The sequence below is a fragment of the Pelodiscus sinensis genome, chromosome 2 (assembly GCF_049634645.1).
Source record: "Pelodiscus sinensis isolate JC-2024 chromosome 2, ASM4963464v1, whole genome shotgun sequence".
In the NCBI taxonomy this organism is placed as follows: Eukaryota; Metazoa; Chordata; order Testudines; family Trionychidae; genus Pelodiscus; species Pelodiscus sinensis.
The window spans coordinates 158,626,790-158,652,173 of record NC_134712.1 but is presented as its reverse complement, the minus strand read 5'-3'; the positions used below and the strand labels follow the sequence as shown (position 1 = coordinate 158,652,173).

General features: G+C 41.0%; 1 protein-coding gene across 10 annotated transcripts in view; it reads right to left on the bottom strand.

Moving 5' to 3' along the window:
* Positions 1-262: 262 nt before the first annotated feature.
* The window catches only part of TNS3 (tensin 3), a 427,787-nt gene continuing 402,665 nt past the window's right edge, over positions 263-25,384 (bottom strand). For 9 of the 10 annotated variants that reach the window (XM_006136339.4, XM_006136336.4, XM_006136337.4 and 6 more), the window contains 8 exons: positions 24,381-24,512; positions 20,516-20,611; positions 18,341-18,418; positions 16,268-16,345; positions 9,097-9,265; positions 7,287-7,355; positions 7,141-7,167; positions 263-4,866 (listed from right to left, as the gene is read on the bottom strand). In XM_006136339.4, coding sequence (XP_006136401.2) covers positions 4,722-4,866; positions 7,141-7,167; positions 7,287-7,355; positions 9,097-9,265; positions 16,268-16,345; positions 18,341-18,418; positions 20,516-20,611; positions 24,381-24,512 — 794 coding nt within the window. In that variant the 3' untranslated portion in view covers positions 263-4,721. The remainder of the gene's footprint in view (positions 4,867-7,140; positions 7,168-7,286; positions 7,356-9,096; positions 9,266-16,267; positions 16,346-18,340; positions 18,419-20,515; positions 20,612-24,380; positions 24,513-25,384) is intronic. The other variant, XR_012901850.1, reaches the window with a different exon arrangement.

The following is a 25,384-nucleotide window of genomic DNA, read 5'->3' as shown; positions in this document are numbered from 1 at the left end:
AAGTAAATTGTAGAACTCCCACTGATTCTAGTAGGTGCAGCACATGGTTTGAAAATCCAAACCTACTACATTAGGTGAGTGAATGAGGGTCTCAATTAGGCTACAGTTTTCTTTGGCACAGGTCCTATGTCACAGTGTTAGCCTTGATGGGGAGTTATTGTGACAGCAGATACAAAACCTTGGTTCAAAATGCCCCTAGTCAGTGTGAGCAGCATGAAGCATATCAGCCAAGATAAAAACAGACCATTTTCAAACTCTGCTGTGAGCTTTCAAATTCATAATTTTATTATAATCTGAATAGATGTGATATTTAAAGAGCAGAGAAAATGACTATACAAAGAATTTATAGAACATTCATTTACATAATGGATGCTTTTTGTTTTTTACAGTTTCAAGAAAAAGGCAAAAATCACTAATAGGTAAGGCAGAGAAGGAAACATCAGAATTGTAATGATACTGTTGAATACATAGGAACCATTCAATTAAAACCTTTAAAACATGGCTTTCAGCATTTTTGTAGCTTAACACTGTAAGATTATAGTAGCACATTTAACAAGCAGGTTAATGGGAGCATGGCTAAATACATGTGGCAACTTGTTGGTATTACTTATGAGACTGCATATACAAATCTATTAAAATCCTTAGAAGGAAAGTGCTGTACTATTTAGTCATATATTTACCATGAACCAAAGTTGTATTCATGTGTTTATGCATATACTACACAATTATATTTACTGTACTATTTTCTTTGTGTTTTAAATATATTCCATATGAAAACAAAGCATGTGGTAATATACCATAAAAAGGAACACACATTAGAAAGAGTCTCTTTGTAACTATGGCAACTTCTTCATTCCCCTTACTCAGCACAACCTACAAATTCCCAATTAAGCATCATGAGGAGCCCAGGCCTGAATTCCTACTGCTCCTCAAAGCCCAACAAGTTCAACAGGCTTTTAGAATGCACAAGGAATGCAGGTTAAGACACACAATGCCAAAGCCCGTCTATGGGAAATCAAACTTTCCATCCACAGCAGAGTAGTGCCAAAGGCTGTTCAACAGCTTTTACGAAGATAAACCTAACTTATTTCGCACAGAATCAGAAAGAATCCGAGAGCCATAATTCACCCAATGGATTAGATGGAGCATGGGTGTGACTTAATTCATGTCCCTAGCGAAGAATCTCCAACTGAACTGGAGGAGAAATTTCAGTTGAGAATATTCAGTAAGGGTACGTCTACACTAGCCCCCTAGTTCGAACTAGGGAGGCTAATGAGGGCAACCAAAATTGCTAATGAAGCATGGGATATTTAAATATCCCGCGCTTGATTAGCATAGTCCCGGACGGTCGCCATGTTAGAAACTGACTAGCCCGAAGTAAACTGCCTGTGTCTACATGCGGCAGAGAAGCGGGATTCCGAGATAAACCCCTTAGTTCGAATTAACTGTTAAACCCCTTAGTTTGAATTAATTGTTACTCCTCGCGGAATGAGGTTTATCTCGGAATCCCGCTTCTCTGCCGCGTGTAGACGCGGGCAGTTACTTCGGGCTAGTCGGTTTCCAAAATGGCGACTGGCTGGGACTATGCTAATCAAGCGCAGGATATTTAAATATCCCGTGCTTCATTAGCAATTTTGGTCGCCCTCATTAGCCTCCCTAGTTTGAACTAGGGGGCTAGTGTAGACATACCCTAAGTTTCAACTGGCCAGCCACGTTTCAGAACCAAGTAATGGATGGATCTACCAGCCTTCTGGTTCCTGAAAAATGTCAGTCCTCCAAATGAAACCAAAAAGAGAGCAACGATAACCAACAGCAACCAGTTTGTTTATTCTAATGGAACCAACCAGAATTGCTACTTGGGCCACTGGTCCGTAGGGATGTCAAATTCAGTTTAATTGGTTAACCAGTTAAACATATTGAAGGGGAAGTAAGTAGTGGGGGACCGCTCCAGCCCAGCTGGGCTCGAGTGCCCCCTCACCCACTGCAGGGCTGGAGCCGTCCTCCCACCACAGGCAGGGGTTGTTCCAGCCTAGACGGAGCTACCCCTACCTGCCAGGCACCTGGGCCTACCATGGACTGATGCTGCTCTGGAATGCTGGAGTGGCACCTGGGCCTGCTGTGGACAGGGCCTCCTTTGGATGACTGGAACAGCCCCTGTCCGCAGTGGGTGGGGAACTGTTCCAGGCCCCGCCAGTTAAACATTCACATTCCTACTGGTCCCATTGTTTTTGAAAGGGATCAAGGTTAACAATCTCACTGAATTCTTTTTAGATGGTACCTAAATACGGTTTGATTAATGAACCTGTTTGATGGAAGAATGAAAGCTATTTGGTACACATCAGAGGCACTTGCCATTGTTGCTTCAATAGTAGCTGTACTTTGAACTGCCAAATTTTTTTATATATACACATAGAATACCTACTACTAATTTATGCCACTTCCTGATCCAAATACATGCATTTGTAATCTTGCCCCAAGCCCCCAAACAAAAGTATACATTTATTTACACTGAATTCGTGGTTATACAAATAATTTGGTAACAAATTTTATCCTTGTCGCCTGCAAAAAGTGCCTATGGTGGATCTAATTCTAAAAAAAGGAAGCTATTAACAAAAGTTAGAACAACGTGTGTGAGTGTGTGAGATTTTTGGATCAGGATAGGTGACTACTTTTTCCTATTCCTCCTAACTATTGTCTGGTAAAAAGAGATTGAAGCAATTTAAGCCTCAAGATGGAGATAGTTACCACTCAGCGCATTGTCTCTTGTGACCTTGGGCACAGAACTCTGCACCATTTTATGCTTCAGGTCACTTATGTCTAGATTTGACCCTCAAAGCAAAGGAACTGAAAATGTGTGATATCTCAAATAATTGGGAATATCAGTTACGTGTAGACTCTCAATTCCTGTTTCTGGGCTTAATTCTGCTCCCTTTTGGTGAATGGGAATTTTGCAATAGACTAGAAATAGGTCCACCACTCTCATCGGCTATGTCTTGACAGCGGGGCTATTTGGGAATACCAGAAGTATCTCAAAATAGCAATTCCATGTCTTTAAACACACCCATTATTTTGAAATACATTTTGAAATAATGGGTGCACTTTTCTGGCATTCTCATAACACTCATTCCTTTTTGGAATAACGCCAAGTTTTGAAATAAGCTATTTTGAAGTTACCTCAAAATAAGTTATGCAATTTGAGCAGCACAAATTGCGAAGTTTATCTGAGGTAACGGTGCTGTGTAGCCTCACCCACAGAGAATTACTACAAGTCACCTACCCTAGTTTATAGTGTATATATATATATATGTTATAAATATATGTTATAAAACTAACTACAGAGTAACATTTTGGTTTATAAAATATGGGTGCCACTATGTTGACTTATTTGGTCATATGAAGGACATGTCTGCCAGACTATCTTGGACATGGGTAAAAGTAACAAAAATATCCCTGACCCTTTTTGATTTCTTGACTTAAGAAATTATTTTTAAAATCCACCTATAAAATTTAATATCAATCTATACAAATTGAAAAATTAAAAACAAAACCCTTCCTTAAAAAAAAAACTGTCAAAAAGAACACGTATGTAAGCAACTGTGAGGAGGGAGGACCGATTTCACAGTCAAAAGCATTATTTCAGAGACATGTGAGCTGGGAAGTGTTTTAATACTGTATAACAAGAGTCTAAATATGAAACTCTTCTATAGTAAGGCACATGCAACATACTACACTTATACAAAATAAAACTAAAATATAAAGCTCAGGAATGGCTTTATTATAAGAAAATTCATATATCAAGATTTTTATTTCTACTATAAATAATCTGGCAGAGGCAAAAATATAAATTATATAAAATCATTTTCTGCTTTGCTTTTCCCTCATTTTTATCCTGTGATTATTAAAATACAACATCTCTCCTGCTTAACTCTTTATATAAAAATAACAACAACAAAAACACCATTAAAGGAATATATCAAACTTTCTCCGCACAACTCTTTTTGGTCATCCCTCTCCCATTTAAAATTTGGACAAGCTAAATAAACTCAGCTTTCTTCATACTGAACGTGCAGTGATCTGCCTGAAAAATCCATTCCATTTCCTCTTAAAAGAAATCAACCTGCACCGACCTTCTCCTAACATACATCATCTTTCTTCTCAATCAACTCCCATCTTTACCATATAAAGATGAGGGGAAGAGCAAATGATCCTTTGCCCACCACCACTCTCTTAAGAGCATTGTTTTGCCAGGGTTATAGCTACCACTGATGCAACTGTGGCAAGTGTCTAAGTAAGAGAACAGATGTGGTTTTAATACATTTTCTTGCAGAAAAAAGGCATAATCTAATGAATGGGAAAATATTTACCTTTCTAATACAATATGGAAAATGGCATGTGAAATATAATAAAAATCCTGAACTGTCAAGTTTTTCTTCTCTGTTTAATTCAGATATGGATTTTATGGGTTTTGGTGGCATCCAACTGCATTTACTCATAAGTTTGTCCTTTGAAGAAAAAAGCCAATGCTTTGATAGGTCAGAGGCATCTTCAAAAAAAGGATCCCACTCTTTGTAAAGTTATGCAGATAGAATGTGTTCTGCTTTCCTTCTTGGGAACAGTTAGGTTCAGGATAATGCAGCTACAAACTCCCAAAGAACGCTTTTTCTCCCACGCTGATTTCCCTCAAGTCAGTGAAGAGCTCTGAATCACAGGCAAAGAAGGCTTCAGATTTTTTTCTGGGAACCAATCATGACCTTTGATACAAAGTTCACAATGGCACTGGCAGGTTGCTCTGGATCGTGCTCTGCAAACAGGTGGCACACGTTATCTGTGCCACTACCTTGTTTCCTTGCAACAAATCCAAACACTCTGCAGAAGGCAAAAACAAAAGCATGTTACAGAACGGAAGGCATTGATTTTGTAAAGGTAAAAGGGTTACTTTCCTCCTCCAAAAAAGTTTCAGAAAGAAAGTACTTTGCAACAGAGTTCTGGTAAATGCACCTACTTTTGTCACACTAGTTCAGAGAGTTAGCCACAACTGACTTCGATTGCTCTTAGTGGAGAACATTTGGTTCAGCGGGAAGGCAGGGCACTGGAGGAGGGCATGAAATGACTTTGTCTATTACTGAATCAGTCACTGACTTACTCAGAAACTCTGGAAAAATCACTTAAGACTTACTTTTTAAAAACCTTACACTATTGTTGGGTAAGTCACATTCTGAGTGCTCATCATGAAACAGCTAGAACCTGAACTGTGGAGGTGCTGAGCACCTAGAACACAGCTGAAGCCAATGAGCACATTAGAGTGGACTTAGGTATTTCTTCCATCTCTCAATAGCTGCTCTCCCATTCCTTCCTTCGACTTTTATAACTAATAAGAAAGCCCTTAATTTAGCTTGTAAACTAAGGTGTGTAATGTTCAAGCCCGTCCACTATCCAAAATGATTCTGAAAATTACAGTCCTCTTGGACAGACTAAATCTAGTGAAAGTTTCCCTATAATACCCCTACAAAATACTTCAACCCACAACCAGAAAGGACCTATCTGTAGAGAATTTCTATCCCCCAGACACTTTAGTTCTTGCCTTGCTAAAAAGGTACAAAATGTGGTTGTGTTTTTTAATACATCAGTCCTTATTTCCTAGGAATTCGACTGGACCATTTAACTCATTCCACACTAATAGAAAGTTAACAACTTCAGTCAATCCAGCCTGGGCTGGATTCAGACTGGCACCTACAGATGCAAGGTTCTACTGGATTCCACTACCAACCCTCTGAACTATCTAAGCCAGTGGTCCCCAACCATTTGGGGTTGCCGGGTGCCAGAAGGCGTGGCCGTTCGCCCGCCGGGCGCCCGGGGGGGGGCAGGGCCCCCCATAGCTGCATTCCGGGGCCGGCGCTCTCCCCTCAAGCGCCGTGCTCCCGGGGCTGGCGCTCTCCTCCCCCCTCCCCCCCCCCCCGCCAAGCATCGCACGCCCGGGGCTAGCGCTTTCTCCCCCCCCCCCATGCACCGCGGGGGGTGAATCCGCGGCGCCCCCGGGGCCGGCGCTCACAGTGCGCCACGCACCCGGGGCCGGCTCCGGCACCACGCATGCGCCATGTGCCCGGGGCCAAGCCAGCCCTGAGCACTTGGCGGGCGCCGAGAAATGCCTCCGCAGGTGCCATGGCGCCCGCGGGCACCGTGTTGGGGACCACGGATCTAAGCCCTCCCCAAGCAGCATTTTTAATATCTATCATACCATGCAAGGGAGAGGCAAAAGAAAATATAGAAAGACACCAAGTCCCTTTCAATATGCTTTGGGAGTTCTAAAAATATCCCAATTCTGAAAATGAAGTTTTAATGCTAAATCCAAAGTCAAAAAAGAAAATTTGGTACTTATCTACCTGCAGGTAATGGCACTTCAGTATTTTAAGCTCAGCAGAGAAGGTGAACAAGCGTGTGTGTGTGTGTGTGTATGGAGCAGGGAAAGCAATTAAATGGGGGTGTTACGTCATAACATTAGCCTTGCCTCAAATTTCCTGTAGCAATTATTTTAAACTTTAAATCCACTAAACTATTCAAAGTAGGAAGCAAGAGACTCTTGGAGCTATTCTTCCTCAACATGACATTCTTTCGAACACCAGGTATATTACAGGTTGAATCTCTCTCGTCCAGAACGTTCTGATCTAGAAACATCTGTCATCCAGAATGATTTTAGTTAGCCAGATGTCCACTTTTCACTGGTGTGGCCAAGTTTCCAGTGATCCCATAAAGTTTGTTTACAGCCACCAGTGCTGGCTTTCAGTGTTCTGTGCTGTTATTTAGCTCTAATTTACCCCTAAATGTCCTCTAACAGCCAAGTAAGCAGTGGAAGTGTTGGTAATGCTGCTAGACAATATTGACTTTCATGGTCCGGAAAGTTCTCTGGTTTGGAACTGGTCAGGTACCAAGGGTGCCAGACTAGAGAGGTTCAATCTGTATATACATCGTAAGGTTTTTAATGCTTTAGTCTCCAGTAGTGCAATTCTTTATATATGTTAAGGATTAAAGTATGGGTCTAGGAGCTTTAGAGAAAACTTAAATCACAACCTCAAGTCTGAAGTATGTTCCTAAAGAAGCCATAATAATATGTGAACAGACAGACTAGAACTACTATCAACTTACTTTGCTGAAGGTCCCTCTTTCATCCATCTTGTTGAATAAAGGAAGGGAACAGCAACAGGAGCAAAATACAAAGCAAAAAAAACACATTAGTTTCTTGTAGGTCAAAATCCACCAAAAACATTAGAAACAGCATTCCCTGTCCTTACTTTCTGTCTTGTGGATCCAAAGCACAGAAGATAACAGTGTTGACTGGATAATGTCTTCGGAAAAAGAGTCTGATAGAAGAGAATAAAAGAAGTTTTAAGCAAGTTTAAGACTCCGAGCGGACTCAAGAAATAGGCTAACCTCCCTAGGCCAGATTGCCAAAAGCTCACCCTCCTTTTTGAAAATAAGACTTTCAGAAGTATTGCTGAGTGCTGACGGCTTACACCAGAGCCAATTTTAAGCATTAATCATTCAAGATAACAGCACTGTTGGGTGCCTTTAGCGTGCATGGTCTTCAGTAGTATTTGAAAGTAGCAGCACCTTTAGGGTGCATCTACACAGCACCTGTAGCTTTAGGGTGCGTCTACACAGCACCCTTACAAATTGTATAGCTTATTTCGCCAAATTTCAAAATAACTCATTATTCTGAAATGCCACTTAAACCTCATGGAATGAGGGTTACCAGGATGTCAGAATGAGCTGCCCATTATTTCTAAATCTATTTCAAAATAATGGGCTGCTTTAATAGATGGAGAACAGCTATTTCAGGATGCTTTCAGTATCCCAAAATAGCTCCACAGTGTAGATGTACCCTTAGAGAAGCACTCATCAGCCTGGAAAATGTAACCCTCAGAGCAAAAACAAGGCTCATGGTTATGCTTCTATTTATGAAGCATACCACTGTGGAACCAGTGGCTCATTCAACCGTTTCAGTAACATAAGGATGGAACTTAACCACCACATATTTTTCAAGTTTAATATCAGCATTCTTGTTTTTTAGGCGCCTACATTAGCAGAAATCAATCTTCTGCCAGAGTGATAGGTTGAGACAAGCACATCTCCCACTGCAACAAAATGAAGAAACCCATACTTGTTTTCCCAATAGCTTTGAATAATAATATAAAGAGAGCGGCCCACAAGAGATAGACCAGTAAACCCTCTTCCAATGTACCACTTAGTGCCAGAGTTCTCAAACCTGTGTCTAAAGTGAGATACAGGAAATACGAAAGCACATACTTCTGAAAATCAGTCTGTGTCAGGTATCTAAAGTTAGCTACTCATCTTTGGAAATTGTGGCTTAGGGTTTGGCCCTCCAAATTCAGACCTAGTACAAATGACTGCCGCTTCACTGAAATCAGTGGGTCTGAGTTTGGCTTTTAATCTTAAACAATATTTCCCCCTTAAAGAACAAGTTTTTAAATAGTTGGAAAAATGTACAGACTATGCAGCAACCCTAGTAGTATTCAGCAAGCGGACATATTTTTTGATACAACAGTTGGCATATACTAGGCGCACCAAAGTAAGTTTTACATACCAATGGTGCAGTGATTGCTTAAACCAATGCTGCTGTGCAGCAGTGTACATTGGACATTACAGTTTCGGTGAGCAGGATAGGTGGGAATGCCGGCCAGGACACTGGAATAACCCTATCGGCTGTTAGAAAATGTTATGAAATCATTAAACATCGGCATATGGAAGGTGCCATTTGGATGAAGTGTGAATAGCTCAATACCATACTAAACCCAATCTGATGTGCGACCTGGCTCTATACTTAATTTAGATTGAAGAAACTGTGCTACTACTATATGGAGACTGTATAAAGGGATTAGAAAGAATAGTTCTGCAGCTGTTTTATTAGTGTACAGCAATTAGGGTGACTATATGTCCCTATTTTTGGGACAGTTCTGATATTTGGGGGTCTGTCTTATATAGGGCATCTACTACCTTCCCAACCCCATAATTTTTCACACTTGCTGTCTGGTCACTCTAACAGCAATGTCTGGCCAGAGCCGAAAACCCCATTTCACTTACTTTCTTTGATTATCTGTCAGTGTGATCCCCTGTGCAGACACCTTGAAATGGACAACAGTAGAGATGGGAGGAGGATCTTGCATCAATGTTATGCTCAAGGCTTTCTGCACTGCCTGATAGCCAGTGAGGGACTCCATTTCCACAGAGTTCAGATACCAAACATTGCATGCTGTAAAGAGCAGAGAATAGGTTTCAAGAACAGGGGTGGGTTTTGCTTAGCTGAGTTCTGTTCAATTCTTTGTCAAATGAACTTCACAATCTTCCACCTTTGCCAACAAAGTCAGGCTGGTGGTGGTGAACAATTTTTTATTTTTTTTTTAATAATGGAGATTGCCTATCTCCTAGAACTGGAAGGGACCTTGAAAGGTCATCGAGTCCAGTCCCCTGCCTTCTCAGCAGGACCAAGTACCATCCCTGATTAATTTTTGCCCCAAATCCCTAAATGGCCTTCGCAAGGATTGAACTCACAACCCTGGGTGCAGGCCAATGCTCAAACCACTGAGCTATCCCTCCCCCCTCTAGTGACTAAACTAATTAGTGACTAATAAGATGTTCTTGTTCCAACATCCCTCTTGTCATCTTCTCCTTCTATTTGTCTCGTCCCATGGGTATGCCTGACCAACCATGGAACGGAGGCTGCCTCTCATTTTGCTTAAATTCAGATAGTTTGCTTAATTTAAAGTATCTAGCACAACGGGGCCCTGATTCCTCATTGGAGTCTTTAAGTACTTCTGAAATCTAAATTATAAATGCAATTGATAAAACACAATCACAATGTTGAGAGATGGCAATGATTACAGCGACTGTTTGGCTTTGGGAGGAAGAATGGAGTACTTTGGCCTTCAGACTTAGTTACTGCAGATAATACAGAAACTCCAGGAACCACAAGGTTGCAGGGTGAGTTCACAGGTGTTCACATTTTCAAAGAGTGTCTAAACTGCACACCAACAGAACTATTTACTTTTTGGCAAAACAACAAGAATGTCTTCTTTCAAAAGAAAACAAAACAAAGAGAAAAATTTACTTCCCTTTACTAATAGAGGGTTTTTGGTGTGTATTTTACTTTCAGTTCAAAAGCAACTTTAAGAAAAATAAAAAATATGATTTCATATCTTTTGGGTTCAAACTTTAAAAAATGAACTCTACTTAGGCTTTGTCTACACTTCCAAGACCCTTAGCAAGGGGAGTATTTAATAGTGCTGGGAGCCTGTTTACACTGATGCTTTACAGTACTGTAACTTGCTGCACTCCATGGGTGTTGTTCACACCCCTGAGTGAGAAAGTTACTTGCCAGTGTAGATAAGCCAGTTTGGGGTGTGTCGACTCAATCTTAAAAAATACCTATAATTCCAGCAGAAATGTATTGAAACCATAAAAGTGAAAATCTAATCTACAGTGTTTCATTTGTTTCATTGTATCTTTATGATCAGTGGTTCATAGACTTCAATATGTTCCAATAATTGTTCTACACTTCACTGTGCAGTATTTGAGTGTACCTGATACCTGATCTCTTGTTCAAAAAATGCAAGGGGCATTCAAGCTATGATTTGGCAAGCCACACAAGAGAACTACCGGAGAACCTCAGAGTTACAAACACATCAGGAATGGCGGTTGTTTGTAATTCTGAAATGTTTGTAGTACTGAACAAAATGTTATGGTTGATCTTTCAGAAGTTTACAACTGAACACTGACTTAATACAAAATGTCCTTACCTTTTTTTAAAAAAAATTCTCCCTTTATTTAATAAAATAAAAAAGGGAGAGTTTAAAAATTTTAACATTTTACTCTACTGTATCTTTCTCTCTCTCACACACACACACACACACACACACACACACACACACACACCTCTCTCTCTCTCTCCCCTTCCAAATGTGGTTGACTGGTCAGTTTGTAACACTGATGTTGTGAAGTCGATCAGAGTTCAAAAAAGTGCAAGATAAATTCATGGAAGATAGTCCCATCAATGGCATTAGACAGAATGGACAGGGATAGTGTCTCTAGCCTTGGTTTTCCAGCAGCTGGGAACGGGCAAAGGGGATGGATCACTTGATGATTACCTGCTCTGTTCATTCCCTCTGGCACCTGGCATTGACCACTGTTTGAATACAATCTTCTGGGCTAAATGGACTTTTGGTCTGACCCACTATGGATGTTCTTATTGTTTAGAAGTATGATGAGCTACTGTACACACATGCTTAAAGTTAGGCACATGCTTAAGTACCTTGCTGAATTGGAACCTAAGAGACAGAGAATTTAATAATCCGGAATAATTTCTTACAGCCAATTAAGAACCTTTCTGGAACTGTCCTAATCTTCAGTGCACTCAGCATCGGTTCACAGGATAAACATGCTTAAGTTAAAAACACAAATACTAACAAAATATCCTGACACGAACATTGTGCAGCTGCCCAGGCTAGAATTTAAAATTATTGAATATGTGTTGAGTTGTATGTGTGACACACCACTGAAAATTCAAATTTCATACTATAACCAAAAAGTTACGAGATGGGAAAAAAATGATAATTTCTCTTTTTATTCTACTCTCAGGCAAAATTCAGGCAAAATCTTCTCCATACTGTTTTGATATAGACTGAACAATCTTATAATTCCAGCAGGACTATCAAGCAAATTACCTGCATATTTACAACCCACTGACTTTAACTTGAGATGTGAGTCAATGAAGAATTTGGCCCAAAGGTAGACATTCCAAGTTAAAAGATGAAAAGGATGAGAAAATGCACTGATGTGAGGCGGTTATCTGAATACAAATTCCATTTAGTTCAACTTCAGACAGTCAAAAGTAAACAGATGGCTTATCCCGTGCATAAATTTTCTTATCGTGAATGAGAAAAATCCTAACACATATTGCTGCATTAGCCTCAATCACTTTTGTTTGAATTAGTTATAATTTATTTCATTGCAAGAAAAACTTCAGGGAAATGAGGGAGGAAGAGTGAAGGAACATTAATTACTGAATTCCTTTATATAATTTATCTTTCCAGAATTCTAAATACTACTCCAAGTTATGAACCCTCTATCTTTCACATAATTACTCTACATGTTTGATTTACATCTACAGTTTTGCATCAGAGAGCTTTTCCTCACAGGAGACTAGCCTGGACTCTCAGTCACATTTCTAATCACAGATTCTCTTTCTTTTGCAGCAGACATTCCACTGTTGCCAACAGCTTCATATGCTTTTGTTCCTTAAAAAAACAACTAACCTTTTCGTCATGGATAGGTCTCCCATAGGATTTTACTGCTAGAGAGCAGTCGCTTCTCTGAAATCTGTACTCATGTACTTTCTCTAGTTAGAATAAATGATATATCATCCACTTCCTAGACATTTTTGGGAGGCACCACAAGGAATGTCAAATTAAGGACAGTGATATAGTTTTGTGATTAAGAGAGATTTTTATGGGAACAGACTGGAAGGAATCCCCAATTCTGATGCATAGTATGTGCTCTTATCTGATATGTGGTGCAAAGGGGAACAGACAGCAGTAATCCTATAGAAACTGTGTTAGGAGCAAGCTGGAAAAAAACAGATGGCTACGTGATAGCATCCTCCCTACAAAGTAGTCATCCCCTCTACACTTTACCGCTGCCACTTTGTAGTCACATCTGTTTGAGTTGGGGAAGACAGCTACCCAATATGGCACATTCATGAACTTTATTATAATTTATGATTGGAAAAAGGCAAATGTAGTGCCCATCTTCAAAAAAAAGGGAAGGAGGACAATCCAGGGAACTATAGACCTGTCAGTCTTACTTTGGTCCCTGGAAAAATCATGGAAGGGATCCTTAAAGAATCCATTTTGAGGCACTTGGAAGAGTAGAAAGTGATCAAGAATAGTCAGCATGGATTCACAAAGGGCAAGTCGTGCTTGGCCAATCTGATTAGCTTCTATGATGAGGTAACTGGCTCTGTAGACATGGGAAAGTCAGTGGATGTGATATACCTTGACTTTAGCAAGGCTTTTGATACGGTCTCCCACAATATTCTTGCCAGCAAGTTAAGGGAATGTGGATTGGATAAGTGAACGGTAAGATGGATAAAAAGCTGGCTAGAAGGTCGGGCCCAGCGGGTAATGATCAGTGGTTCGATATCTGGATGGCGGTCGGTTTCTAGCGGAGTGCCCCAACGTTCGGTTCTAGGATTGGTTTTGTTCAATATAAAAACATAAGAACAGACGTACTGGGACAGACCAAATGTTCATTTAGCCCAATAGCCTGTCTGCCAACAGTGGCCAAAACCAGGTGCCCCAGAGAGAGTGGACCAAAGACAATGATCAAGCAATTTGTCTCCTGCCATCCTCCTCCAGCCTCTGACAAACAGAAGCCAGGGCACCATTTCTATCCCCCAATAGCCTTTTATGGACCTAACCTCCATGAAATTATCTAGCTTCTCTTTAAACTGTTATAGTCCTAGCCTTCACCGCCTCTTCTGGCAAGGAGTTCCACAGGTTGACTACACGCTGTGTGAAGAAGATCTTTCTTTTATTAGTTTTAAACCTGCTACCCATTACCTTCATTTGATGTCCTCTAGTTCTTTTATTATGGGAACTAACAAATAACTTTTCTTTATTCGCCCTCTCCGCACAATTCATGATTTTATATACCTCTATCATATCCCCCCTCAGTCTTCTCTTTTCTAAACTGAAAAGTCCCAGTCGTTTTAACCACTCTTCATATGGGACCCATTCCAAACCCCTAATCATTTTAGTTGCCCTTTTCTGAACCCTTTCCAAAGCCAAAATATCTTTTTTGAGGTGAGGAGACCATATTTGTACACAGTATTCAAGATGTGGGCATACCATAGTTTAATACAGGGGCAGTAAGATATTCTGGGTCTTATTTTCTATCCCTATCTTAATAATTCCTAGCATCCTATTTGCCTTTTTGACTGCCGCTGCATACTGTGTGGAAGTTTTCAGGGAACTATCCACAATAACTCCAAAATCTCTTTCCTGATTTGTCATAGCCAAATTAGCCCGCATCATACTGTACGTATAGTTGGGGTTATTTTTCCCAGTGTGCATCACTTTACACTTATCCACATTACATTTCATTTGCTAATTAATATTTTTATTAGTGACCTGGATGAGGGGATGGATTGCACCCCCAGCAAGTTTGCAGATGACACTAAGCTTTGAGGAAGATATACTTGAGGGTAGAGATAGGGTCCAGAGTGACTTAGACAAATGAAATCTGATGAGGTTCAACGAGGACAAGTGCAGAGTCCTGCCCTTGGGATGGAAGAATCACAAGCATTGTTACAGGCTGGGGACCAACCAGCTAAGTTGTAGTTCTGCAGGAAAGGACCTGGGGGTTACAGTGGATGAGAAGCTGGATATGAGTCAACAGTGTGCCCTTGTAGCCAAGAAGGCTAATGGCGTATTAGGTTGCATTAGGAAGAACATTGCCAGCAGATCCAGAGAAGTGATTATTCCCCTTTATTCGGCTCTTGTGAGGCCATATCTGGAGTATTGTGTCCAGTTCTGGGCCCCCCACTACAAAAAGGATGTGGACACATTGCAGAGGGTCCAGCAGAAGGCAACAAAAATGATTAGGGGGATGGAGCATGTGACCTACGAGGCGAGGCTGAGGGAGTTGGGTCTGTTTAGTCTGCAGAAGAGAAGAGTGAGGGAGGATTTGATAGCAGCCTTCAACTTTCTGAAGGGAAGTTCAGAAGGGAGGTTTGTCACAGGCTACCAACTCTGGCACAAGACACTCCAAGTGGTAGGGCAAACATATCATGTCTTTTACAACTTCCCTATTCAACCCTAAGCTTCTGTTTCAAAATTAGATAGACCAAGATGGTTATTATATTTCCATTCAGTCACATGATCTTTGATTTTTCATTCCCCATATAAAGCTGCCTTACTACTCCCCAGATGAATAAAAGGAAACAAGCTAGAATTTCTCTTTTTCCAGAAGAAGGTTACATGTCTTGGATGAGAACCCAGCTAAATCCCAAGAGGAAATGTGTGCCTATTGCGCTGAGTTTATTTATAGCACTTTTCCTCCTGAATTCCTCTTCCTTGGCTGTAAGTCAAGTGGCCACCACACCCACTGCAGTGGTACTGGCAAACAAACACCAATATGTGCTTGCTTTCAGCATAACCTAGCAGAGACTGACCATCCCCTCAGCCATACATTCCTGCTCAAATACATCATTTAAAGTGCCACTGCACTTTTAAAAGTAAAAACAAAACAGCTGCATAATCACAGGAGGACACTCTCACTCTATGGCTGCTTGGAATAGCACTACGAATGCTCTATCATGCATCTGAACAGCTGTACAGCACTCTGACAGCTGAAGGCTAAAAAAGATTTGGCCAAGATCTTTTGGTCTGTGGCTTCTTTATCTGATGCAGACCACACTGATCCTCAGGTACATTTCAGAGCAGCCTGAAGGCCATTCTAGCAGTCAGGGATCACTGACACGTAGGAGTTATCTGGTTCTTTTGCCCAGGGCATGGCCGCTGCACTTGAGACAAAGAGGGTGGGCCGTGTAGTGAGTCACTCCTTTGCTGTAGGTAAACCACCTCCATGAGGAGAGTAGGTAACAGTGCTGGGAGCCTGTTTACACTGATGCTTTACAACACTGTAACTTGCTGTGCTCTGGACGGAATGTGTTTTTCACAATCTCTGAGCAAGAAAGTTACAATGCAGTGAAGTGGCAGTGCAAACAAGCCCTCAGAGATGGTTTTATTTTGTTACAGTAGCAAGAAGCTGCTGCATCACAGCAAAGAACAAGGGTCCTTAGCAATAACACAGGATGACCAAGGAATCAGATATCTGATTTCCCTGCACCATATAGTCTCAGAAGGAGGACAAGCATTTTTAGGTGTGCTTACTAATTTTACAAATCTATGTGCTGCAGACAGTCACGCACATCCCATAAAACTAGAAACCTAGTTCTTCAAAACAGGTCTCTGCCACTTAGACAGTAATTGCACATCATTCTGTGGGCCAGACTCTAGAGGACTACACTGCACCCTCACTCACACACACAAATTTAGCACATTACACGCTTTTCAATGGCATTTTAATGTACCCAATTCCTTTTTGTACCCTCCGCCTCTTATTGTTTTTTTTCCCTGTTTGTAAATACATTTGGTAGCAGCTGTAATTTCTTCAAATGTTAGAGAAATGTACTCACCTGCACCCTGCTTTAGGAGCTCTGCTGCTGAGTTTGCAGCAGTCTGTGGAGCGGTTTCTGCTATCTCCTCCAAGGGATCTACAAATATAAACCGTCACACACATTTTTATTGTGAGTTGGATTGAGAGGTCAATCTAGAAGGTCAACGAGGAGTCAATCTTTTGGCATTATAACCTCATATACTGGATGACTCTTCGCCAGAAACATGAAACAATCCTGCAATGCATTAATACCATCCATGACATGTGATTACTGTTCTGCACAATTTTTTGGAGTGCTAGTAGCAGAGCACTTACAATACTAACCACATGCTAACCACAGAGACATCATGTCAAAATTCTTTCTTAATTTATGTTTCCTCATGTTAAAAAAACCTTAAAATTTTAAAATTAATTTAAAGAACCATAATGCACACTGATCATTTTAGCAGAACACACTGCAATTTGATCAGTGAAACTGCTCTAATCAATTTAATATTTTTCTTCCATCACCTTTTGAAGTACAGGTTGAACCTCTCTAGTCTGGCACCCTTAGGAATCTGACCGGGGCGAAAACAGAGAATTTGCCGAAACACGGGAAGTCAATATTGTCTAGCAGCATTACTAACACTTCTACTGCTTAATGGGATCTTAAAAGACATTTAGAAGTAAATTAGAGCTAAAGAACAGCACAGAATACAGATCCAGGAATGGTGGCTGTAAACAAACGATATGGGACCACGGGAAACTTGGCCATAGCCATGATAAGTGGACATCCAGCTAAAATCATGCTGGATCACAGACCAGAGTGTTGATAGAGAGTTTCAACCTGTATTCATGCACAGTCAAATGGTGTAATGGGTAGGCTGTATATATAGCAATGGAAGGTTTGATTTAGGATCTTTCCACTACATTTTTTTTTTATTCTCAGACACATTTTGACTTTTCAGTTTTGTAGAAGTTTGTGTTTGTATAGAACTTATATTTAAGGCTATATTTGGGTATGGCACGGTTTCTCTTTCAGTAGGATTAAGATTCCTGATTCACTGCTTACTTTGGAACTACTTACAAACTTACAATTAAGTACATGTTTAAGTACTGCATGAATCATGACCAGAATGAGAAACCACAGACAGTTCATGTTTTAACGTCATCGCCACATTAAAAGGTTTGACTGTATCAGATTCCAGACTAGATTCATTAATTTCATGGCAATAGGTTCATCCAGGGCAACAAGCAAACGTTTCAACCCTGAACTCCGAGTACCGAAGGAACTTCCAGCTTCATGTGATAAGGAAAGGGTGGCAAAAGCACACCCATCCCGGTGATTTTTCTGTCTATCTAAAGGCAGAGCTCTGATTCAAATTCTTCTATGGGATGTTATTATGCTAAAATAGCTTTAAGATATGTTGTGGATTTACATAATTCCATTGCTATATTAGAGTACAGACATATAGTCTTTAGGAGTAGAAAAGTTTAAGAGTTCAATGGAAAACCGCAAGAATGTTTAACATTTCAGTAATACATCTGGTGTTTCCTATATAGGGGAGAATAAACAGACAACTCAACTGTTGTAGGCCAAAAATACACAGGAGCTGTTTTGTTGATGTGCTAGAGCAGTTTATGGAGTCACCACAACCCAGAACACAATTACAGTCCTGTAATCCATGTGCGCTTCAATATTTATTTTTTTGTTGCAATATTTAGACCTGCATAAACTGCTGTTCTTTCCCTCAACTACACCCTAAATGTATCTGCTTTTCTTTATCTTACTTCCCCCCCCATTAGAGGACTCTTGCTACCTATGCTTGGGTGATTGGTTGAATCTAACTATATCTGAGTATAATGGCAAATCAGCAAAATAAATATTTTTTAAAATATTGGATTGCACTGCTAATCACCATGAATTTTCACCGTACTAAACTGTTCTGAACTGCAGCTTGGATAAAAGCTCTTTGGCAACAATGAAATATTATTTCCTACACATTCTTGTTCAGATATTTATACTGACATGTTCACTAGCCTTCAGATATAGTCATACTGAAGTAGAGCCCTGGCTGCGTATCACTCTTATTTTGTATTTCTATTAGCATACCTCTGTCTGGGATGAGTAGTTTGCAGGGTAATGCCAGAGGAGTAATGGAATGTTGATACACCAAAGCTGTCAAACTCCCTGCGGTTTGAAAAACAACAAAACATGCAAGATTACTTTTTGTGCACAAAAAGAATGCTTATGCGGTATGTTTGCTTTTCAGTATTTTACACGCTAAAGAAAACCCTTACAAATATTTACCCCTTGCTTTTAACTACCTTTTTGGTAATATTTAAAAGATCTATTTTCTCATCATTTTTTGTGTCTAACTCCTTTTTCATTAACTGCAGTCCCCATCACCACCCCCTCATCTTATTAAATACGTATTTACTTTAAGCAGAAAGATAACAATGATAATAAATGAATATTAATACATGCACATGCCTCCTTCTACTTAGTGCCCCGTGACATCATTTGCTGTAACAAAATAGCAAAGCTGAGAATTTCAAGTCTAATTAAGGGATCTAGATTCTCTGTTTCCATTAAAATTAGTAGATCATAGTAACACTGATTGTCAATGCACATTTTACACTATATTTTGAGGCGTGATTGGTCAGTCTATTAGTGCAAATACAAGTTTACTTTAATTTCAGACCCTAAAAAATATGAATGTAACCATAACTTTACTTCTGGAGAAAATTACTGACTTTTTAAAAAAACTCTATAGATCATCACCAACTGATGCTCAGGCCCCATCTCACAATTGCTGAGAACCTTCCTTTTCTTGTATTGCCATTGAGAGTTGGTGGTGCCCAACAATTCAGAGATCTAGGTCTTAATGAGTCCTCTGTGGCCATGGAGGAGTCCAGTATAGCAGCTTAAGGGCAGGGAGTGGCTGGATGCAGAAGGAAGGTGGTGTCTCGGGTGAACTTGGAGCTGGGCATGAAGATCCCCCCTTGTGCTGTTTGAGGATATCCCTATCACAACTCCAAAGCTCAGGAAGAGATTTTTCCATTCAGGCTCCAGATCATCTATCTGGTACCTGACTTGGCTAATTAGGTTGGTTGCTGGACAGAAGAGATGGGTCTGCCAACATAATCAAAGCCAAAACATTTATAGTCAAGTATACCAGGGTGCATTAGTACTGGTGAATAGGTGCCAGATTGTGCATAGATACCCGCCTGAATAGTGATGTTCCTTCTTCAGTGTAGATTTTGACAGGAGAAATACTGAAAGTAATGTCTATGCAAAACAGCACACAAACTGCCATGGCATTTAGAAAATAAGAGGAGTGCTTTAGAAGGAGAATAGTTCAGTGGATAGGTCTTTAGCTGTGGACTGGATATCTGGATTCAATTCTTTGCTCTAGTACAGACTGCCTGAGTGATAATGGGAAAGTCATTTAAATTAATTTTTTCAAAAATGCTTAAGCAACTCAGGATCCAAGCAATTTCCCTCTCAGCTATGAAACAAACACTATTGTCAAGCAAGTGCTGCACACTTGACTAGCCAACTCCGGCACATTTGGCGATATATGGTCAGGTGCCCCTTTTTCCAGTTCTTTGCAGTTGTGTGGCTCCTGCCTTCTGCCTTGGAGCCCCTGGCCAGAGGCTCCCAGGACCTCACTGCTTTCTGTGCAGAGCAGGGTGGGGAGATGTGCACTGATGTCTTAGTGTCCTCCTCCCCTCTCCCCACATATCTCGTGGGGACGTGGAACAGGGCTCAGAAGTCGAATGGAGCGACTGGCAGCTGCTGTGGTCTGAATGAACCTTTAGACTGGTGAGGGCACGGCCTCTCATACACTTAGCCAGCACACACACACTCTGTGGGCCACACAAGTGTCTAGGTTACGTGCCTCAACAAGTTAGAAATAGGACTGAACTAAAACCTCTGGTATGCAATCTCTCTCGCCACAAACAATGACACAGTTCAATCCCCCCGCCCCCTTTTACAGTCAACTTTACTTCAAACAGAACCTGCAATTAGTAAATCTATTCCTTCCATGGAAGGACAATCCAAGAGAAGTGATGTGCTTCCATCACATTACAATGCTCTAGGAAATATCCTCTACTACAATGTGTTTTTTTTTTCTATGTGGTCATGTAGATTAAAAGACCAATATCATGACAATATTACAAGAGATTCCAGCAGAAACCACCTTACTAAAGCTGCGAAGCACCCTGGGTGTATGCAAAATAGCCTCATTTTTTCCATGTCCTGTTTATGTACAGCACTTACCAAAATAGGGCTCGTTTGGGCATCCTTTCAACCGCACTCCCTTATGGGTGCATTCAATCAGAAAATGCCTGACAAGCTCATTTGACAAATCCCCAACTGAGGAAAAAAGAATAAAAAAACCACATGAAGCAATCTAATGAATAAGAGACGGCAGTCACAAATTAGAAGGTGTTTAGGATAGGTGCCTTCCTTACAACAAGTGAATGATTTGTACATAGAATTCAGACAGTGCACTAGCTATTTTAACACTGTGTCATCATCTGCAATGAAACATGCACTGTATAGCACACAGTATATCTGTATATCTACAGATAATCACTTCTAGCGTGCAACAATTCTACCTCTGGTTGACACCTAGATGGTTAAGAGGGTCTAAAACCTCCGGGGTATGTGTCTGTGTTTCGTAGGAACTGGTAAGGCAAAGAAAACAGCTTGTTTCTCTTTCTCCTGAGAGTAAGGGAAGAAATGGGGGAGGGGAGAGAGCTGGAAATCAAGTCAAGACAAAAACATCAATGGGAGCTATGAAGAAGAAATATGGAAGTAACAAGGTCAAAAATTGTGATGTGTTCACTAATGTGAAGAGCCGGTGACCAGGTTAAAATGGAGGGAAGCAAAACAATAAAATACACACCATTACCACAAATATAAAACTAGCAGTAGGGCAGGCCTATGTTCCGATTAAACAATTCAAGTAAAAGATTTAGGTAACAGTGTTGACAAGTCACATGATTTCATCATGAAACTCACAAGATTTGACATTTTAATTAACACTCCGTGGCCTGGAGACATGATGAGATGAGAATCTCAGCTTTCATTTTGAAAAATGTTGCACTGAAAATCCTGAAACTGTAACTTGAGTGTAGCCTAAAGACTCAAAATCCAGGAAGCAAATCAAAAACACCCAAGAATCACTCATAAAAAATCTCACTAATTTTAAACCTGATTAATGGGATCTGATTCCTGATCTTTAAAAGCTTGAGGCTGACAACAGTGGACCTATACATATGGCGCTCCACATTGGCAATGAAAGGGTTACTCTATGGCAATGGGGCAAAATAGCTCATTGGAAATATGGATTCCAATATCAACAAAAGAATTACAAGTACTCTCCTTGTCTCTGATCTTATTAGTCACAGACCAGCAGTCACATGATAACTGTCAACCACATTCCATTGACAATGCTCAAGCAGGAATAAATGAAACAGCTACAAAAGCCAAACTTTGAAAAGTTGGCCCTTGAAAGAACAGCTTTCAGGAGAAAATGTGGATGGATGCCACAATAACAAAAGAAAAGGTGGTGGTAGAGAGACAAATTTATGCTCTCCAGGAAACTTAGAACTAGTGGTCCACAACTGTGTCCACACTGCTGACTGTCTCCCTGTTTCTACAGCATGGTTTACCTGCTTTGTATATGAGAAGGGGATAGACACATCAGCTTGATCCACAGCAGGCTTTTTAACATTTCTCATTATTGCTACCCTCGGCTCAATGAAGGTGCTGTGGCTTTGAAATGCACAAGAGCCCTGTAGCCAGACATCAACCACATCTTGGTTTCCGCCCACCTTCCGCCCACCTTCCACCCCCCCCCCCGAGAGCAAGAGAAAGGCAGTCAGCCTTTGATGCCCTGGGAATGCAGTTGTGCTGCCTGTCCCTGACTCTACCATAAACAGAAACCAGACAGTAAATGGGCTAGCTGATGACTCGGGGCCTCCCGCCGTCCTGATGGCTAGTACCAGTAATTGACACACATGCACTATCCCAGGAGAGGAATCTTTGCCCATCACATACCAGAGATGCCCATTGTCTGCATTTTCCCAGATGTGAATTATGCTTTGCACCCTTCGTGGGAAACTTGGAATTCAAAGCCATTTTTCCTATTTGGCCACTTGGATGAAGTCTGCATGACCCAAGGGGTATAAAGAGGGGTATAGTAGGCCACCCCATTTGAGCTCCAATCATCTACACCTGCTGGCAGGTATTGATTGTCTCCCGAGGTCTGTGGGACGCCCAACCTCGTCCTACTTCTTCCCGAGGGATTGAGAGAAAGACGCTGGCCACCCCAAGTCTGGAACGCAGGGGTGAGAATTATACTTGCTAGGTGTCTATTTTGCATGCATTTAATAAGAGCTCAGAGAACCAAAAGGGTTTCATGGTACCTGTAAGTGACTTATTAGTGTAATTTCTGTCCTGTCCTTTGTAGTGGCTGTGTTATCTGTAACACAGCAGTAGCATTTAACAACTAAGTTTAGCCTGTAACAATAAAATAGTAACTGTTTAAGCTTTAACCTGACTCCTTCAGTTGCTGTAACAGAACCAAGCACAATTTAAAAGAACTTCAGCCGGTCATAAGGGACAGGTATAGGAAGAGCTTGGGCGTTTTGGATTGTGTCACTCCCAGGTGACAGATCCGTTGGGGCATCTCTCAGCCTCCCCAGGCTGCCCGCTGCGAAGGGATTTCTGTATCCTAGCAGCTAAAATCTGAGGTGTAATAAGCTCTTCCTATAAACTCGGGGCGTCTGAGAGCCTGTTGGCTGCCCTCTGCGATGAGACCCCGGTCCTAGCAGTAAAGTCACAGATATTAAACTATTTTTCGGGGCGCCCTCCAGCCTCCTATGCTGCCCACTGCAACAAGACTTTGCGGCTCAGCAGTTGAAGACTTAGGTGTAACACACACGCACACACTGCCCTGACCGTTGGCTAACAAGCCCCCACTGGGGACTCTTGTACATTTCAAAGCTGGTATGCCCGCATGCAGCCTGGAGTCAGCGGGACTTCTCACTGGCCCCAAGCTGCGCGCAGTTCTGCATTTCTCCTTTGAAATGTACAAGAGCCCCCTTGAGGGCAATTGTACATTTCAAAGGAAGAATGTGGAAGTGCCCACTGACTAGTTGAGTAGTTGATGGAAATAACAAAAGAAAAGGTGGAAATTCCATCGACTGGTCAATTAACCGCAATTTAGCATTCTTAAAGTATACCGGTCTGATCCAGTGTGGCAACGCCTATGTTCCTATGTGACTTTTAAATCTGGAATAATGAAATCCAAGCGCCTGACCAACAGCGCACTTGAAATCTTTGGAAAACAGAACAAAGGACAGAAATGCTTGGAACAGACATTAACTGCTACTGTTTTTCAGGCAATGCTAGTTTCGGCAGTTTTGTTACCTCATTGGACAACATTTCCCAATATATACAAAGGGTTCTGAAAGAGAAAAGTTGTGGCCAGGTCAGTAGGCAAAATTAGAGCCAAGAACACTTCTTGGACACTGCCTCCTGAGTTTCCATATGCTGCTTAATGTGTTCCATATGCTCTCTTCATTTTCCCCTTCAGGCCTGAAAGTTATAAGTAATATGCTAGAGCATAATATAACATTGCCACACAGTTTCTTGTTTAGTTACGCTAATTTTTCTCAGATTTATTTCTGATGTACTGTTGTCTCAAAACAAATTCCTGGGCCAGAGAAGTTCCATCTTCCACTAAGGCAAAAGATGTGCATGGTGGTATTTGGCATCCCACTGAGCCACAGTTCAAAAACAGACCTCTAATAACTGAGGAGGCTCAAATAGTGGGTTGGTGCTGGACTCCTGACAACAGTGTACAGTTCATGCACATCCAAGCTGTGTATATAATTACCAACTGTGTATGAAACGAACAAGCACAACATAAATATGTTCCACAATTCAACCTGGGAGAGATTGTTATTCACATTACAAAGAATCTAAATTGAGATTGGCAATTTGATTGACTCCGAATTGCATCTCTTGACATTTTAATTATGGAGAAGAGAGGATTTCTCTTAATTCGATATAGTAGTTATGCCTTGCCTATTTTGTGTGACTTAAACTGCAGATGAGAGTCATATAATACCTTTCTTGTTTAACTGCAGCACTGAAGGAGGTGGTGTAGCAACTTTCATAGCCAGCCCATAAGCTCCCCTGAACGAGTGGCTGTCTCGGACAATGAATGACCCTGGTTCCTGGTCCTTGAGAACGGCAATGGCTGTGAAGGATTCAGAGGGAGATTGAAAAAAAGTGTTTTAGTCCAACTAATAAACACAAAGACACTTTTTCAAATCCTCTTTAAAGCACTAGTAAAGAATGCTGGGTTCTTTTGTCTCCTACCCTACTGCCCTGGAATAGAATCCAAACCTTGGCTCCTAATCCAGGATATGATTCTGGGGTCTATACAATGCTCAGACAGCACAAGATTGTGAACCCTTTGCTCAAAAGGTACAGCTACTACAGAGAATGATCAAAGTTGCCGTTGTCGATCTTCCAGGGTTGAATTAGCGGGTCTAGTTAAAACAGAGGGGCACTCCGGTCGATGCTGGTAGTCATGCTTCCACGAGGAGATAAGGAAGTAAAAGAGAGTATTCTCCCTTTGACTTCCTGCAGTGTGGACAGCGCCATAAGTCAAACTAACATACTTTAACATAGCAGTAGTTGTGTATCTTAATGTGACCTTGTCCCGTAATGTAGATATACCCTAGTGAATACTACCTTACTACATGTCTAGCCTACAGGATTCACAATCTTGCCCACAAGTGTTTTACATGTTCAAAGCTAGAGACATTAATTAGTTAATCTCCATAATATCCCCATGAGGCAGGCACATTTTATGTAGTAGAGACTAGGCAGAGTGAAAACCTCCGATTTCATTTTTGGAGGGAAGAAGGGGTAGAATAAGGAACTTCAGGGAAGTTCAGAGGTGGGTTACAACACCCATCACAACCTCAAGCTGGCAACAATGATTCAAGACTTTCTATGGTTTTGGTTCAGGTCCATTTTGCTATGTTATTACTATTTGTAAAAATGGTGAATGATTTACAAGAAAACATCCTTTAAGAGACAGAACTATCTTCCCTTTCTGCC